This window comes from Pleurodeles waltl, chromosome 7 (genome assembly GCF_031143425.1).
Source record: "Pleurodeles waltl isolate 20211129_DDA chromosome 7, aPleWal1.hap1.20221129, whole genome shotgun sequence".
In the NCBI taxonomy this organism is placed as follows: domain Eukaryota; kingdom Metazoa; phylum Chordata; class Amphibia; order Caudata; family Salamandridae; genus Pleurodeles; species Pleurodeles waltl.
The window spans coordinates 448101248-448115719 of record NC_090446.1 but is presented as its reverse complement, the minus strand read 5'-3'; the positions used below and the strand labels follow the sequence as shown (position 1 = coordinate 448115719).

The following is a 14472-nucleotide window of genomic DNA, read 5'->3' as shown; positions in this document are numbered from 1 at the left end:
GAGAGGTCTGTGGTCAGTTTGAACTAGGAAGTGAGTCCCAAAGAGGTATGGCCTCAGCTTCTTCAGGGACCAAACCACAGCAAAGGCCTCCCTCTCAATGGCACTCCAACGCTGCTCCCTGGGGAGTAACCTCCTGCTAATGAAAGCAACAGGCTGGTCAAGGCCATCATCATTTGTTTGGGACAAAACTGCCCCTATCCCATGTTCAGAGGCATCAGTCTGCACAATGAACTGCTTAGAATAATCTGGAGCTTTTAGAACTGGTGCTGAGCACATTGCCTGTTTCAGGGTGTCAAAGGCCTGTTGGCATTCCACAGTCCAGTTTACTTTCTTGGGCATTTTCTTGGAGGTGAGTTCAGTGAGGGCTGTCACAATGGATCCATATCCCTTCACAAACCTCCTGTAATACCCAGTCAAGCCAAGGAATGCCCTGACTTGAGTCTGGGTTTTTGGAGCTACCCAGTCCAGAATAGTCTGGATCTTGGGTTGGAGTGGCTGAACTTGGCCTCCACCTACAAGGTGTCCCAAGTAAACCACAGTTCCCTGCCCTATCTGGCATTTGGATGCCTTGATAGAGAGGCCTGCAGATTGCAGAGCCTTCAAAACCTTCTTCAGGTGGACCAGGTGATCCTGCCAGGTGGAGCTAAAGACAGCAATATCATCAAGATAAGCTGTGCTAAAGGACTCCAAGCCAGCAAGGACTTGATTCACCAACCTTTGGAAGGTGGCAGGGGCATTCTTTAAACCAAAGGGCATAACAGTAAACTGATAATGCCCATCAGGTGTGGAGAATGCTGTTTTCTCTTTTGCTCCAGGTGCCATTTTTATTTGCCAGTACCCTGCTGTCAAGTCAAAGGTACTTAAGAATTTGGCAGCACCTAATTTGTCTATGAGCTCATCAGCTCTTGGAATTGGATGAGCATCTGTCTTGGTGACAGAATTGAGCCCTCTGTAGTCCACACAAAACCTCATCTCTTTCTTTCCATCTTTGGTGTGAGGTTTGGGGACTAAGACCACTGGGCTAGCCCAGGGGCTGTCAGAGCGCTCAATTACTCCCAATTCCAGCATCTTGTGGACTTCCACCTTGATGCTTTCCTTAACATGGTCAGACTGTCTAAAGATTTTGTTTTTGACAGGCATGCTGTCTCCTGTGTCCACATCATGGGTACACAGGTGTGTCTGACCAGGGGTTAAGGAGAAGAGTTCAGGAAACTGTTGTAGGACTCTCCTACAATCAGCTTGCTGTTGGCCAGAGAGGGTGTCTGAGTAGATCACTCCATCTACTGTGCCATCTTTTGGGTCTGATGACAGAAGATCAGGGAGAGGTTCACTCTCTGCCTCCTGATCCTCATCTGTTACCATCAACAGATTGACATCAGCCCTGTCATGGAAGAGCTTAAGGCGGTTCACATGGATCACCCTCTTGGGGCTCCTGCTTGTGCCCAGGTCCACCAGGTAGGTGACCTGACTCTTCCTTTCTATTACTGGGTAAGGGCCACTCCATTTGTCCTGGAGTGCCCTGGGAGCCACAGGCTCTAGAACCCAGACTTTCTGCCCTGGTTGGAACTCCACCAGTGCAGCCTTTTGGTCATACCAAAACGTCTGGAGCTGTTGGCTGGCCTCAAGGTTTTTGGTTGCCTTTTCCATGTACTCTGCCATTCTAGAGCGAAGGCCAAGTACATAGTCCACTATGTCCTGTTTAGGCTCATGGAGAGGTCTCTCCCAGCCTTCTTTAACAAGGGCAAGTGGTCCCCTTACAGGATGACCAAACAGAAGTTCAAAGGGTGAGAATCCTACTCCCTTCTGTGGCACCTCTCTGTAAGCGAAAAGCAGGCATGGCAAGAGGACATCCCATCTCCTTTTGAGTTTTTCTGGGAGCCCCATGATCATGCCCTTCAATGTCTTGTTGAATCTCTCAACTAAGCCATTAGTTTGTGGATGGTATGGTGTAGTGAATTTATAAGTCACCCCACACTCATTCCACATGTGCTTTAGGTATGCTGACATGACGTTGGTACCTCTGTCAGACACCACCTCCTTAGGGAAACCCACTCTGGTAAAGATACCAATGAGGGCCTTGGCTACTGCAGGGGCAGTAGTCGACCTAAGGGGAATAGCTTCAGGATACCTGGTAGCATGATCCACTACTACCAGGATATACATATTTCCTGAGGCTGTGGGAGGTTCTAGTGGACCAACTATGTCCACACCCACTCTTTCAAAGGGAACCCCCACCACTGGAAGTGGAATGAGGGGGGCCTTTGGATGCCCACCTGTCTTACCACTGGCTTGACAGGTGGGGCAGGAGAGGCAAAACTCCTTAACCATGTTGGACATATTGGGCCAGTAGAAGTGGTTGACTAACCTCTCCCACGTCTTGGTTTGTCCCAAATGTCCAGCAAGGGGAATGTCATGGGCCAATGTTAGGATGAACTTCCTGAACAGCTGAGGCACTACCACTCTCCTAGTGGCACCAGGTTTGGGGTCTCTGGCCTCAGTGTACAGGAGTCCATCTTCCCAATAGACCCTATGCGTTCCATTTTTCTTGCCTTTGGACTCTTCAGCAGCTTGCTGCCTAAGGCCTTCAAGAGAGGGACAGGTTTCTTGTCCCTTACACAGCTCCTCCCTTGAGGGTCCCCCTGGGCCTAAGAGCTCAACCTGATAAGGTTCAAGCTCCAAAGGCTCAGTTCCCTCAGAGGGCAGAACTTCTTCCTGAGAAGAGAGGTTCCCTTTCTTTTGCTGTGTTGTAGTTGGTTTCCCAACTGACTTTCCTGTTCTCTTGGTAGGCTGGGCCATTCTTCCAGACTCCAGCTCTACTTGTTCACCCTGTGCCTTGCATTGTGCTCTTGTTTTCACACACACCAGTTCAGGGATACCCAGCATTGCTGCATGGGTTTTTAGTTCTACCTCAGCCCATGCTGAGGACTCCAGGTCATTTCCAAGCAGACAGTCCACTGGGATATTTGAGGAGACCACCACCTGTTTCAGGCCATTGACCCCTCCCCATTCTAAAGTAACCATTGCCATGGGATGTACTTTTCTCTGATTGTCAGCGTTGGTGACTGTGTAAGTTTTTCCAGTCAGGTATTGGCCAGGGGAAACCAGTTTCTCTGTCACCATGGTGACACTGGCACCTGTATCCCTCAGGCCCTCTATTCTAGTCCCATTAATTAAGAGTTGCTGTCTGTATTTTTGCATGTTAGGCGGCCAGACAGCTAGTGTGGCTAAATCCACCCCACCCTCAGAGACTAATGTAGCTTCAGTGTGACACCTGATTTGCTCTGGGCACACTGTTGATCCCACTTGGAGACTAGCCATACCAGTGTTACCTGGATGGGAGTTTGGAGTGGAACCTTTCTTGGGACAGGCCTTGTCTCCAGTTTGGTGTCCATGCTGTTTACAGCTATGACACCAGGCCTTTTTGGGATCAAAGTTTTTACCCTTGTACCCATTGTTTTGTGAAGAGGCTCTGGGCCCACCCTCCTGTGCAGGTTTTTGGGGGCCTGTAGAAGACTCTTTACTATTTTTAGTTTTGGTTGTCTCATCACCCTTCCCCTGGGGAGTCTTTGTGACCCCTTTCTTTTGGTCACCCCCTGTTGAAGTCTTGGACACCCTTGTCTTGACCCAATGGTCCGCCTTCTTTCCCAATTCTTGGGGAGAAATTGGTCCTAGGTCTACCAGATGCTGATGCAGTTTATCATTGAAACAATTACTTAACAGGTGTTCTTTCACAAATAAATTGTACAGCCCATCATAATTACTTACACCACTGCCTTGAATCCAACCATCTAGTGTTTTCACTGAGTAGTCAACAAAGTCAACCCAGGTCTGGCTCGAGGATTTTTGAGCCCCCCTGAATCTAATCCTATACTCCTCAGTGGAGAATCCAAAGCCCTCAATCAGGGTACCCTTCATGAGGTCATAAGATTCTGCATCTTGTCCAGAGAGTGTGAGGAGTCTATCCCTACACTTTCCTGTGAACATTTCCCAAAGGAGAGCACCCCAGTGAGATCTGTTCACTTTTCTGGTTACACAAGCCCTCTCAAAAGCTGTGAACCATTTGGTGATGTCATCACCATCTTCATATTTAGTTACAATCCCTTTAGGGATTTTCAACATGTCAGGAGAATCTCTGACCCTATTTATGTTGCTGCCACCATTGATGGGTCCTAGGCCCATCTCTTGTCTTTCCCTCTCTATGGCTAGGATCTGTCTTTCCAAAGCCAATCTTTTGGCCATCCTGGCTAACTGGATGTCCTCTTCACTGGGGCTATCCTCAGTGATTTCAGAGGTGTTGGTCTCTCCTGTGAGGGAACCAGCATCTCTGACTATTATTTTTGGAGTCAGGGTTTGAGGGACCCTGTTCTCCTTAGATAGGACTGGTAGGGGGGAATTGTCCTCCAAGTCACTATCCTCTTCCTCTGAGTTGCCACCCTCAGAGGGGTTGGCCTTTTCAAACTCTGCCAAAAGCTCCTGGAGCTGTATTTTGGTAGGTTTGGGGCCCATTGTTATTTTCTTTATTTTACAGAGTGACCTTAGCTCCCTCATCTTAAGATGGAGGTAAGGTGTGGTGTCGAGTTCCACCACAGTCACATCTGTGCTAGACATTTTGCTTCTAAAAGTTGGAATACTTTTTAAGAATCTACAACTGGTTCTAGAATCTAATTCAAACTTTTACAAACTTTTAAACTCTAAAAGAAATGCTAAACAGGATCTAACACAAGGCCCTAGCAGGTCTTTTAAGAATTTAGAAAACTTTTCAAATTGCAAAAATCAATTTCTAATGACAATTTTGGAATTTGTCGTGTGATCAGGTATTGGCTGAGTAGCCCAGCAAATGCAAAGTCTTGTACCCCACCGCTGATCCACCAATGTAGGAAGTTGGCTCTGTATGTGCTATTTCAAAGTAAGGAATAGCATGCACAGAGTCCAAGGGTTCCCCTTAGAGGTAAAATAGTGGTAAAAAGAGATAATACTAATGCTCTATTTTGTGGTAGTGTGGTCGAGCAGTAGGCTTATCCAAGGAGTAGTGTTAAGCATTTGTTGTACATACACATAGACAATAAATGAGGTACACACACTCAGAGACAAATCCAGCCAATAGGTTTTGTATAGAAAAATATCTTTTCTTAGTTTATTTTAAGAACCACAGGTTCAAATTCTACATGTAATATCTCATTCGAAAGGTATTGCAGGTAAGTACTTTAGGAACTTCAAATCATCAAAATTGCATGTATACTTTTCAAGTTATTCACCAATAGCTGTTTTAAAAGTGGACACTTAGTGCAATTTTCACAGTTCCTAGGGGAGGTAAGTATTTGTTAGGTTAACCAGGTAAGTAAGACACTTACAGGGCTTAGTTCTTGGTCCAAGGTAGCCCACCGTTGGGGGTTCAGAGCAACCCCAAAGTCACCACACCAGCAGCTCAGGGCCGGTCAGGTGCAGAGTTCAAAGCGGTGCCCAAAACACATAGGCTAGAATGGAGAGAAGGGGGTGCCCCGGTTCCGGTCTGCTTGCAGGTAAGTACCCGCGCCTTCGGAGGGCAGACCAGGGGGGTTTTGTAGGGCACCGGAGGGGACACAAGCCCACACAGAAATTTCACCCTCAGCAGCGCGGGGGCGGCCGGGTGCAGTGTAGAAACAAGCGTCGGGTTTGTAATGGAAGTCAATGGGTGATCTAGGGATCTCTTCAGCGCTGCAGGCAGGCAAGGGGGGGGTTCCTCGGGGAAACCTCCACTTGGTCAAGGGAGAGGGACTCCTGGGGGTCACTCCTCCAGTGAAAGTCCGGTCCTTCAGGTCCTGGGGGCTGCGGGTGCAGGGTCTCTCCCAGGCGTCGGGACTTTAGGTTCAAAGAGTCGCGGTCAGGGGAAGCCTCGGGATTCCCTCTGCAGGCGGCGCTGTGGGGGCTCAGGGGGGACAGGTTTTGGTACTCACAGTATCAGAGTAGTCCTGGGGTCCCTCCTGAGGTGTTGGATCGCCACCAGCCGAGTCGGGGTCGCCGGGTGCAGTGTTGCAAGTCTCACGCTTCTTGCGGGGAGCTTGCAGGGTTCTTTAAAGCTGCTGGAAACAAAGTTGCAGCTTTTCTTGGAGCAGGTCCGCTGTCCTCGGGAGTTTCTTGTCTTTTCGAAGCAGGGGCAGTCCTCAGAGGATGTCGAGGTCGCTGGTCCCTTTGGAAGGCGTCGCTGGAGCAGGATCTTTGGAAGGCAGGAGACAGGCCGGTGAGTTTCTGGAGCCAAGGCAGTTGTCGTCTTCTGGTCTTCCGCTGCAGGGGTTTTCAGCTGGGCAGTCCTTCTTCTTGTAGTTGCAGGAATCTAATTTTCTAGGGTTCAGGGTAGCCCTTAAATACTAAATTTAAGGGCGTGTTTAGGTCTGGGGGGTTAGTAGCCAATGGCTACTAGCCCTGAGGGTGGGTACACCCTCTTTGTGCCTCCTCCCAAGGGGAGGGGGTCACAATCCTAACCCTATTGGGGGAATCCTCCATCTGCAAGATGGAGGATTTCTAAAAGTTAGAGTCACTTCAGCTCAGGACACCTTAGGGGCTGTCCTGACTGGCCAGTGACTCCTCCTTGTTTTTCTCATTATTTTCTCCGGCCTTGCCGCCAAAAAGTGGGGCCTGGCCGGAGGGGGCGGGCAACTCCACTAGCTGGAGTGTCCTGCTGGGTTGGCACAAAGGAGGTGACCCTTTGAGGCTCACCGCCAGGTGTGACAATTCCTGCCTGGGGGAGGTGTTAGCATCTCCACCCAGTGCAGGCTTTGTTACTGGCCTCAGAGTGACAAAGGCACTCTCCCCATGGGGCCAGCAACATGTCTCGGTTTGTGGCAGGCTGCTAAAACTAGTCAGCCTACACAGATAGTTGGTTAAGTTTCAGGGGGCACCTCTAAGGTGCCCTCTGGGGTGTATTTTACAATAAAATGTACACTGGCATCAGTGTGCATTTATTGTGCTGAGAAGTTTGATACCAAACTTCCCAGTTTTCAGTGTAGCCATTATGGTGCTGTGGAGTTCGTGTTTGACAAACTCCCAGACCATATACTCTTATGGCTACCCTGCACTTACAATGTCTAAGGTTTTGTTTAGACACTGCAGGGGTACCATGCTCATGCACTGGTACCCTCACCTATGGTATAGTGCACCCTGCCTTAGGGCTGTAAGGCCTGCTAGAGGGGTGTCTTACCTATACTGCATAGGCAGTGAGAGGCTGGCATGGCACCCTGAGGGGAGTGCCATGTCGACTTACTCGTTTTGTCCTCACTAGCACACACAAGCTGGCAAGCAGGGTGTCTGTGCTGAGTGAGGGGTCTCCAGGGTGGCATAAGACATGCTGCAGCCCTTAGAGACCTTCCTTGGCATCAGGGCCCTTGGCACTAGAAGTACCAGTTACAAGGGACTTATCTGGATGCCAGGGTCTGCCAATTGTGGATACAAAAGTACAGGTTAGGGAAAGAACACTGGTGCTGGGGCCTGGTTAGCAGGCCTCAGCACACTTTCAATTGTAAACATAGCATCAGCAAAGGCAAAAAGTCAGGGGGCAACCATGCCAAGGAGGCATTTCCTTACAGCCTGGAATTGTCTTTGAGTGTGTGGTCAACATTTATTGCTTGTGTATGTACAACAAATGCTTAACACTACTCCTTTGATAAGCCTACTGCTCGACCACACTACCACAAAATAGAGCATTAGAATTATCTCTTTTTGCCACTATCTTACCTCTAAGGGGAACCCTTGGACTCTGTGCATACTATTCCTTACTTTGAAATAGTGCATACAGAGCCAACTTCCTACAAAGGGTGTTTTCTCCAATCCATGTTTCGATCTTGCTTTGGACTGTCTGTAGTGCTGGCGATGTTGTGTAGTCCTGGGTAAAGTTAATGTATACATATCCATCATCTTCTATGGCTTACATAAGTACTTCCTGATCCATAAAAAATCTTGAATATGTGGGTTAGGTATTTTTTTTGCAAAATGGCTTTGGAAACAGAGATAGGATCCTTGTGTTACTTACTCCTCTAGAGAAGGTGGCCTTTTTAAAACGAAGGTGGTCAAGATGGACTGGCTAAAAGTAGCTGTCTAAAAATGGTTTATCTGTGACTCTTCCCTCACCATATCTCTGCTTCTTTTCTCTTTAGATACTGTACAATCGCACCATGGTGCAACTAGGCATCTGTGCCTTCCGTCAAGGCATGATCCGTGATGCTCACAATGCTCTGCTGGATATCCAGTCCAGTGGTCGAGCTAAGGAGCTCCTTGGCCAGGGCCTGTTGATGCGTAGCATGCAGGAGCGCAACCAGGAGCAGGAAAAGATTGAAAAGAGGAGGCAGGTGCCCTTCCACATGCATATCAACTTGGAGCTGCTTGAGTGTGTCTACTTGGTGTCTGCCATGCTGCTTGAAATCCCCTACATGGCCGCGCATGAGTTTGATGCCCGTCGTCGCATGATCAGCAAGCAGTTCCATCACCAACTGCGAGTGGGAGAACGGCAGCCGTTATTAGGTAACAGAGCTTTTCCTAATCTTGTTTAAGTGGTGGGAGGCGGGAGATTGAGCTGCTGCTAAATGATGCATAAATTGGACAAAATCTAAACACTTTAAATGAAACCCTAAAAGAAGCTGCAGTTTCATTACTCCAGAAACTAACTCAAATTAAGCAGTGTACAGAAATACCTCAATTAAACTCCACAATCCAGGAAAAGTTTCCAGGACAACAAGGATTGTTCAGATAACAAGAGGAGGGCACTCCACAAGCGTGAGGTGGGATGAGAAATTCCTACTGACATATTTTGCTCTCGTATTGAGAATCTCAATCCCAAAAACAAATTCGGAAAGACTTTCAATCCTCCCTCACTGCATATCAGGCCTATTTAAATTCAATACAAAAGTGAGAGGTCAGTGAAAACAGAATTTGGGGAATGTGATGAAGCATCTTTCCATCTTTTCAAATCGCGATGCTGGACATAAAATTGATTTTAAAGGAGGAAGTTTGGTACAAGCTTGAACCGCTGTCCAGTGCAGAGTTTACTAAAGCATGGTGATATAAGTGGAAATCAGAAGCCACAATAAAAGGTTTTATTTGATATAAATAAACCTGATAGTAACATTATTGTATTAGTTTTGCTATGTGCAATTTTAAATGTACCTTACAACAGAATGAAACCTTCCTCAGAAGATCTGCAAATGGATCCCAAAGGGCTGCTGCAGAACCATAACCCATGCCCTGGTTATCAGCAGACTCGACTATGGCAACACCCTCTGCGCCGGTACCACCCAGAAGAACCTGAAGAAACTACAGCACATCCAAAACGCCTCTGCCAGACTCATCCTGGGCAATCCCCACCGCAAACACATCTCCAAGCTCCTAAGAGACCTTCATTGGCTTCCTATTGAGAAACGAATAATTTTCAAATTCCTTGTTTATGCTTCCAAGGGCCTCATTGACCTAGGACCTGCCTACCTCAACCACCGCATCACCACCTACTCCCCCCACCAGACCACTCTGCTCAACAAGCACTAGCCTCTATAGCCCGCATACGGAAGACCTTGGCTAGAGGAAGATCCTTTGCTTACCTTGCGGCAAAGAGCTGGAACACCCTGCCCCTGCACCTCGGGCAGACACCATCGCTGCCTCAATTTAGGAAGGACCGTAGGACCTGGCTCTTTAACTGAAATTCAGAGGACAAACCCCTTAGCGCCTTGAGACCCTAACGAGTGAGTAGCTGTGCTTTATAAACCCTGATTTGAATATCTGCTTGCTAGTGGATCATGAAAGTGAGAGCTCAGTCACTAGCACAGAAGTTTGGTGGTGACATGCAGTCACTGCGTTGGCGCAATACGTGGCCTGGAAAACTTTCCAGAGAGGTTCAAAATCACTCCAGGACATTTTACCCATGCTTTTTATAACAAAGTTACAGGTGTTACCTGAGAAAATGGTTACTGTGATAGTCTGCAAGATATCTGATTAGAGGTCAGCAAAAAACATTTCTAATAGGTGGCATTTGACCAGTTCGCTGTCTTCAGACTAAATGACATTGATGACCTCATTCTGCAAAATATTCAGATTTCTCGTCTCCAGTTGTTGTTTCAAAACTCCCTCCCTTATTCTGTTGTTGCTTGCTTGGGTTATAGGCAAATGAAATAAGAATAGTTTGGATAAACACTAGATAATGACTAATACAACAGAAATAAAAAAACATAATATTTGGAAGTGAATAATTAATTTGAGTACATGATTGTGATCTAAATTGGGAGTATTACATTTTATAAAATAGTTTTATGCTACTGTCCTAAACCTGTTTTAAAAAATTTCATAAATCTGTATAGCCCTCTGCCTAAATAAACTCCACTCTCTTGACTCCATTTTTTACTCTAGGTCCTCCAGAGAGCATGCGCGAGCATGTGGTTGCTGCCTCAAAGGCCATGAAGATGGGTGATTGGAAGACTTGCCGGACTTTCATCATCAATGAGAAAATGAATGCAAAAGTGTGGGATCTCTTCCCTGAGGCCGACAAAGTGCGTGACTTGCTGGTCAGGTGAGTCGGGTGTGGCATTAAGAGGGCATTGAGCCCCATGATGGATGGCATTTGTGATGTTTTCGATTTTGCCACAATGGGTTATGGTTGTGCATAGCGTCAGACAATGCAGAGCTTGATGGTCATGTGATGGCAATTTGGGAGTGAGGGTGGGAGCAAGACGGTTTCGGGGTAAATACATGTTTTCTAGGGAAGAAGGATGATCTCCAAGGCAGACTGTGTAGGCCACTTTTTTGGGTTCGCAAGGGTCCCAAGTTATTAGGTGGCGATGACTTTGTTCTAATAAAGGGAGTTTGCTGGAGCCACTCGGTTGAGGCAGAGTTGGTTGTGAGGGAGGGATTTTTTTTAATTTTTTTTGTTTTGTTTTTTCAATAGGGTGAAAAAGCCTCTATTACTCATGGATGAGTGTAGTGGTTGCATAGAAAGAGGTTCTTCTGTATTCGGGCCAAGGTCTGGGCAAGTTTTCTTAATGTGATGGAGATAGTTATAGAAGAGGGAGAGAAGCAGAAGAATGGATGTGTTTTGCAGTTTGTAAAACTGACAAAGATGTAGCTCGCTTGCGCCTGTGGAGCAGATGATGGAGAATGTGACTGGTGCCTAGAGAGAGGGTTAAAAATGGCAGCTGTTTAATGCATTGTATTTCTTTCTCTTCCCATTTCAGAAAGATCCAGGAGGAGTCTCTCCGCACCTATTTATTCACCTACAGCAGCATCTATGACTCCATCCGGTGAGACCCACATCCTCCCGCAAGCCTCCTCAGCCCCACCCCTACCTTACTGACCCTGTTTTCCCTGCTTTCTTACCTGTAACTTGCCCGTCCACTTCCACACCCCAGAATTCTTATTAAGGATTTGCAGAGCCTGAAGTCAGATTTCAGTGGAATGCCTAAGTACAGCTGGACCCTGCGCTGAGTTAATAAAGCAGACTAGACTTGTGGCATTGCTGTCTACAAAGTACTTAATTCCAAGCTTTCCATCCCTAAACTTTAATCTACATACTCCTGAAGGTGGGGCAGAGGGGGCAACTTCTTTAATGTTCAGTAAAAAGCCTTTATTTGCACTATTGTACATTTCTGTTTTTTGGTACCTCTACATAATGATACAAGCCCTGCTCATCAGTCTGTGTCCTTATTTGGCCCCACACACTATGTGGAAATATCAATTTCACTGTGGCTGAGAGTAAGATGTTCAGTCAAGACCGAATCATAAATGAGAGGTTTTTGGTGACTGTTATTTTTTTTTATTCTGTTCCCCTTTCCCATACATGTCATGGTAATAACTCTACCTCCCATTTTCTTCATAGAATGGAAATCTTGGCTGATATGTTCCAGCTGGACCTTCCCACCGTTCACAGCATTATCAGCAAGATGACCTTCAGCGAAGAGCTCATGGTGAGCCACAGCTAGGACTAGTTTACTCAAAGCATTTTTGCAGCTCTGTAGGGTTCACAGATATAGTATTCCTTTAGAGTACTTAAGTGGGAAGTGCCATGCAAGTGGACATACGTGCAAGTGTACACCACTGAATAATTCCCAGAAAAAAGGTTTATTTAAGAGAAGTATGTTGCTTTGTTGGTGTCTGTAGGAAGTTGGCTCTGTATGCACTATTTCATAGTGAGGAATAGTATGCACAGAGTCCAAGGGTTCCCCTTAGAGGTAAGATAGTGGCAAAAAGAGATAATACTAATGCTCTATTTTGTGGTAGTGTGGTCGAGCAGTAGGCTTATCAAAGGAGTAGTGTTAAGCATTTGTTGTACATACACACAGGCAATAAATGAGGAACACACACTCAGAGACAATTCCAGGCCAATAGGTTTTTGTTATAGAAAAATATCTTTTCTTAGTTTATTTTGAGATCCACAGGTTCAAATTCTACATGTAATATCTCATTTGAAAGGTATTGCAGGTAAGTACTTTTGGAACTTTGAATAATTACAATAGCATATATACTTTTCACATAAAACACAAATAGCTGTTTTAAAAGTGGACACAGTGCAATTTTCACAGTTCCTGGGGGAGGTAAGTTATTGTTAGTTTTAACAGGTAAGTGAATCACTTACAAGTCTCAGGTTTGGGTCCAAGGTAGCCCACCGTTGGGGGTTCAGAGCAACCCCAAAGTTACCACACCAGCAGCTCAGGGCCGGTCAGGTGCAGAGGTCAAAGAGGTGCCCAAAACACATAGGCTTCAATGGAGAGAAGGGGGTGCTCCGGTTCCGGTCTGCCAGCAGGTAAGTACCCGCGTCTTCGGAGGGCAGACCAGGGGGTTTTTGTAGGGCACCGGGGGGGGGGGGGACACAAGTCCACACAGAAAGTACACCCTCAGCAGCACGGGGCGGCCGGGTGCAGTGTGCAAACAAGCGTCGGGTTCTCTGTAGGTTTCAATGGGAGATCAAGGGGTCTCTTCAGCGGTGCAGGCAGGCAAGGGGGGGGCTCCTCTGGGTAGCCACCACCTGGGCAAGGGAGAGGGCCTCCTGGGGGTCACTCCTGCACAGAAGTTCCGTTCCTTCAGGTGCTGGGGGCTGCGGGTGCAGGGTCTTTTCCAGCCTTCGGGACTTTAGGTTCAGGCAGTCGCGGTCAGGGGGAGCCTCGGGATTCCCTCTGCAGGCGTCGCTGTGGGGGCTCAGGGGGGACAACTTTGGTTACTCACGGTCTCTGAGTCGCCGGAGGGTCCTCCCTGAGGTGTTGGTTCTCCACCAGTTGAGTCGGGGTCGCCGGGTGCAGTGTTGCAAGTCTCACGCTTCTTGCGGGGATTTGCAGGGGTCTTTAAATCTGCTCCTCTGTAACAAAGTTGCAGTTCTTTTGGAGCAGTGAAGCTGTCCTCGGGAGTTTCTAGTCTTTCTTGAAGCAGGGCAGTCCTCTGAGGATTCAGATGTCGCTGGTCCTTGGGAAAGCGTCGCTGGAGCAGGTTTCTTTGGAAGGCAGGAGACAGGCCGGTAGGTCTGGGGCCAAAGCAGTTGGTGTCTTCTTTTCTTCCTCTGCAGGGGTCTTTCAGCTCAGCAGTCCTCTTCTTCTTGTAAGTTGCAGGAATCTAAATTCTTAGGTTCAGGGAAGCCCTTAAATACTAAATTTAAGGGCGTGTTTAGGTCTGGGGGGTTAGTAGCCAATGGCTACTAGCCCTGAGGGTGGGTACTCCCTCTTTGTGCCTCCTCCCAAGGGGAGGGGGTCACATCCCTAATCCTATTGGGGAATCCTCCATCTGCAAGATGGAGGATTTCTAAAAGTTAGTCACTTCAGCTCAGGACACCTTAGGGGCTGTCCTGACTGGCCAGTGACTCCTCCTTGTTATTCTCATTATTTCTTTCGGCCTTGCTGCCAAAAGTGGGGGCCGTGGCCGGAGGGGGCGGGCAACTCCACTAGCTGGAGTGTCCTGCGGTGCTGGAACAAAAGGGGTGAGCCTTTGAGGCTCACCGCCAGGTGTTACAGCTCCTGCCTGGGGGAGGTGTTAGCATCTCCACCCAGTGCAGGCTTTGTTACTGGCCTCAGAGTGACAAAGGCACTCTCCCCATGGGGCCAGCAACATGTCTCGGTTGTGGCAGGCTGCTGGAACCAGTCAGCCTACACAGATAGTCGGTTAAGGTTTCAGGGGGCACCTCTAAGGTGTATTTCACAATAAAATGTACACTGGCATCAGTGTGCATTTATTGTGCTGAGAAGTTTGATACCAAACTTCCCAGTTTTCAGTGTAGCCATTATGGTGCTGTGAGTCCGTGTTTGACAGACTCCCAGACCATAGACACTGTAGGGGCACAGTGCTCATGCACTGGTGCCCTCACCTATGGTATAGTGCACCCTGCCTTAGGGCTGTAAGGCCTACTAGAGGGGTGACTTATCTATACTGCATCGGCAGTGTGAGGTTGGCATGGCACCCTGAGGGGGGTGACATGTCGACTTACTCGTTTTGTTCTCACCAGCACACACAAGCTGGCAAGCAGGTGTCTGTGCAGAGTGAGGG

General features: G+C 47.7%; 1 protein-coding gene across 1 annotated transcript in view; it reads left to right on the top strand.

The window, feature by feature from the left end:
- LOC138304166 (eukaryotic translation initiation factor 3 subunit C-like) overlaps positions 1–14472 on the top strand; it is a 349228-nt gene that overhangs the window by 275949 nt on the left and 58807 nt on the right. Inside the window, exons 16-19 of the mRNA XM_069243993.1 lie at positions 8127–8490; positions 10363–10522; positions 11184–11249; positions 11825–11912. Coding sequence (XP_069100094.1) covers positions 8127–8490; positions 10363–10522; positions 11184–11249; positions 11825–11912 — 678 coding nt within the window. The remainder of the gene's footprint in view (positions 1–8126; positions 8491–10362; positions 10523–11183; positions 11250–11824; positions 11913–14472) is intronic.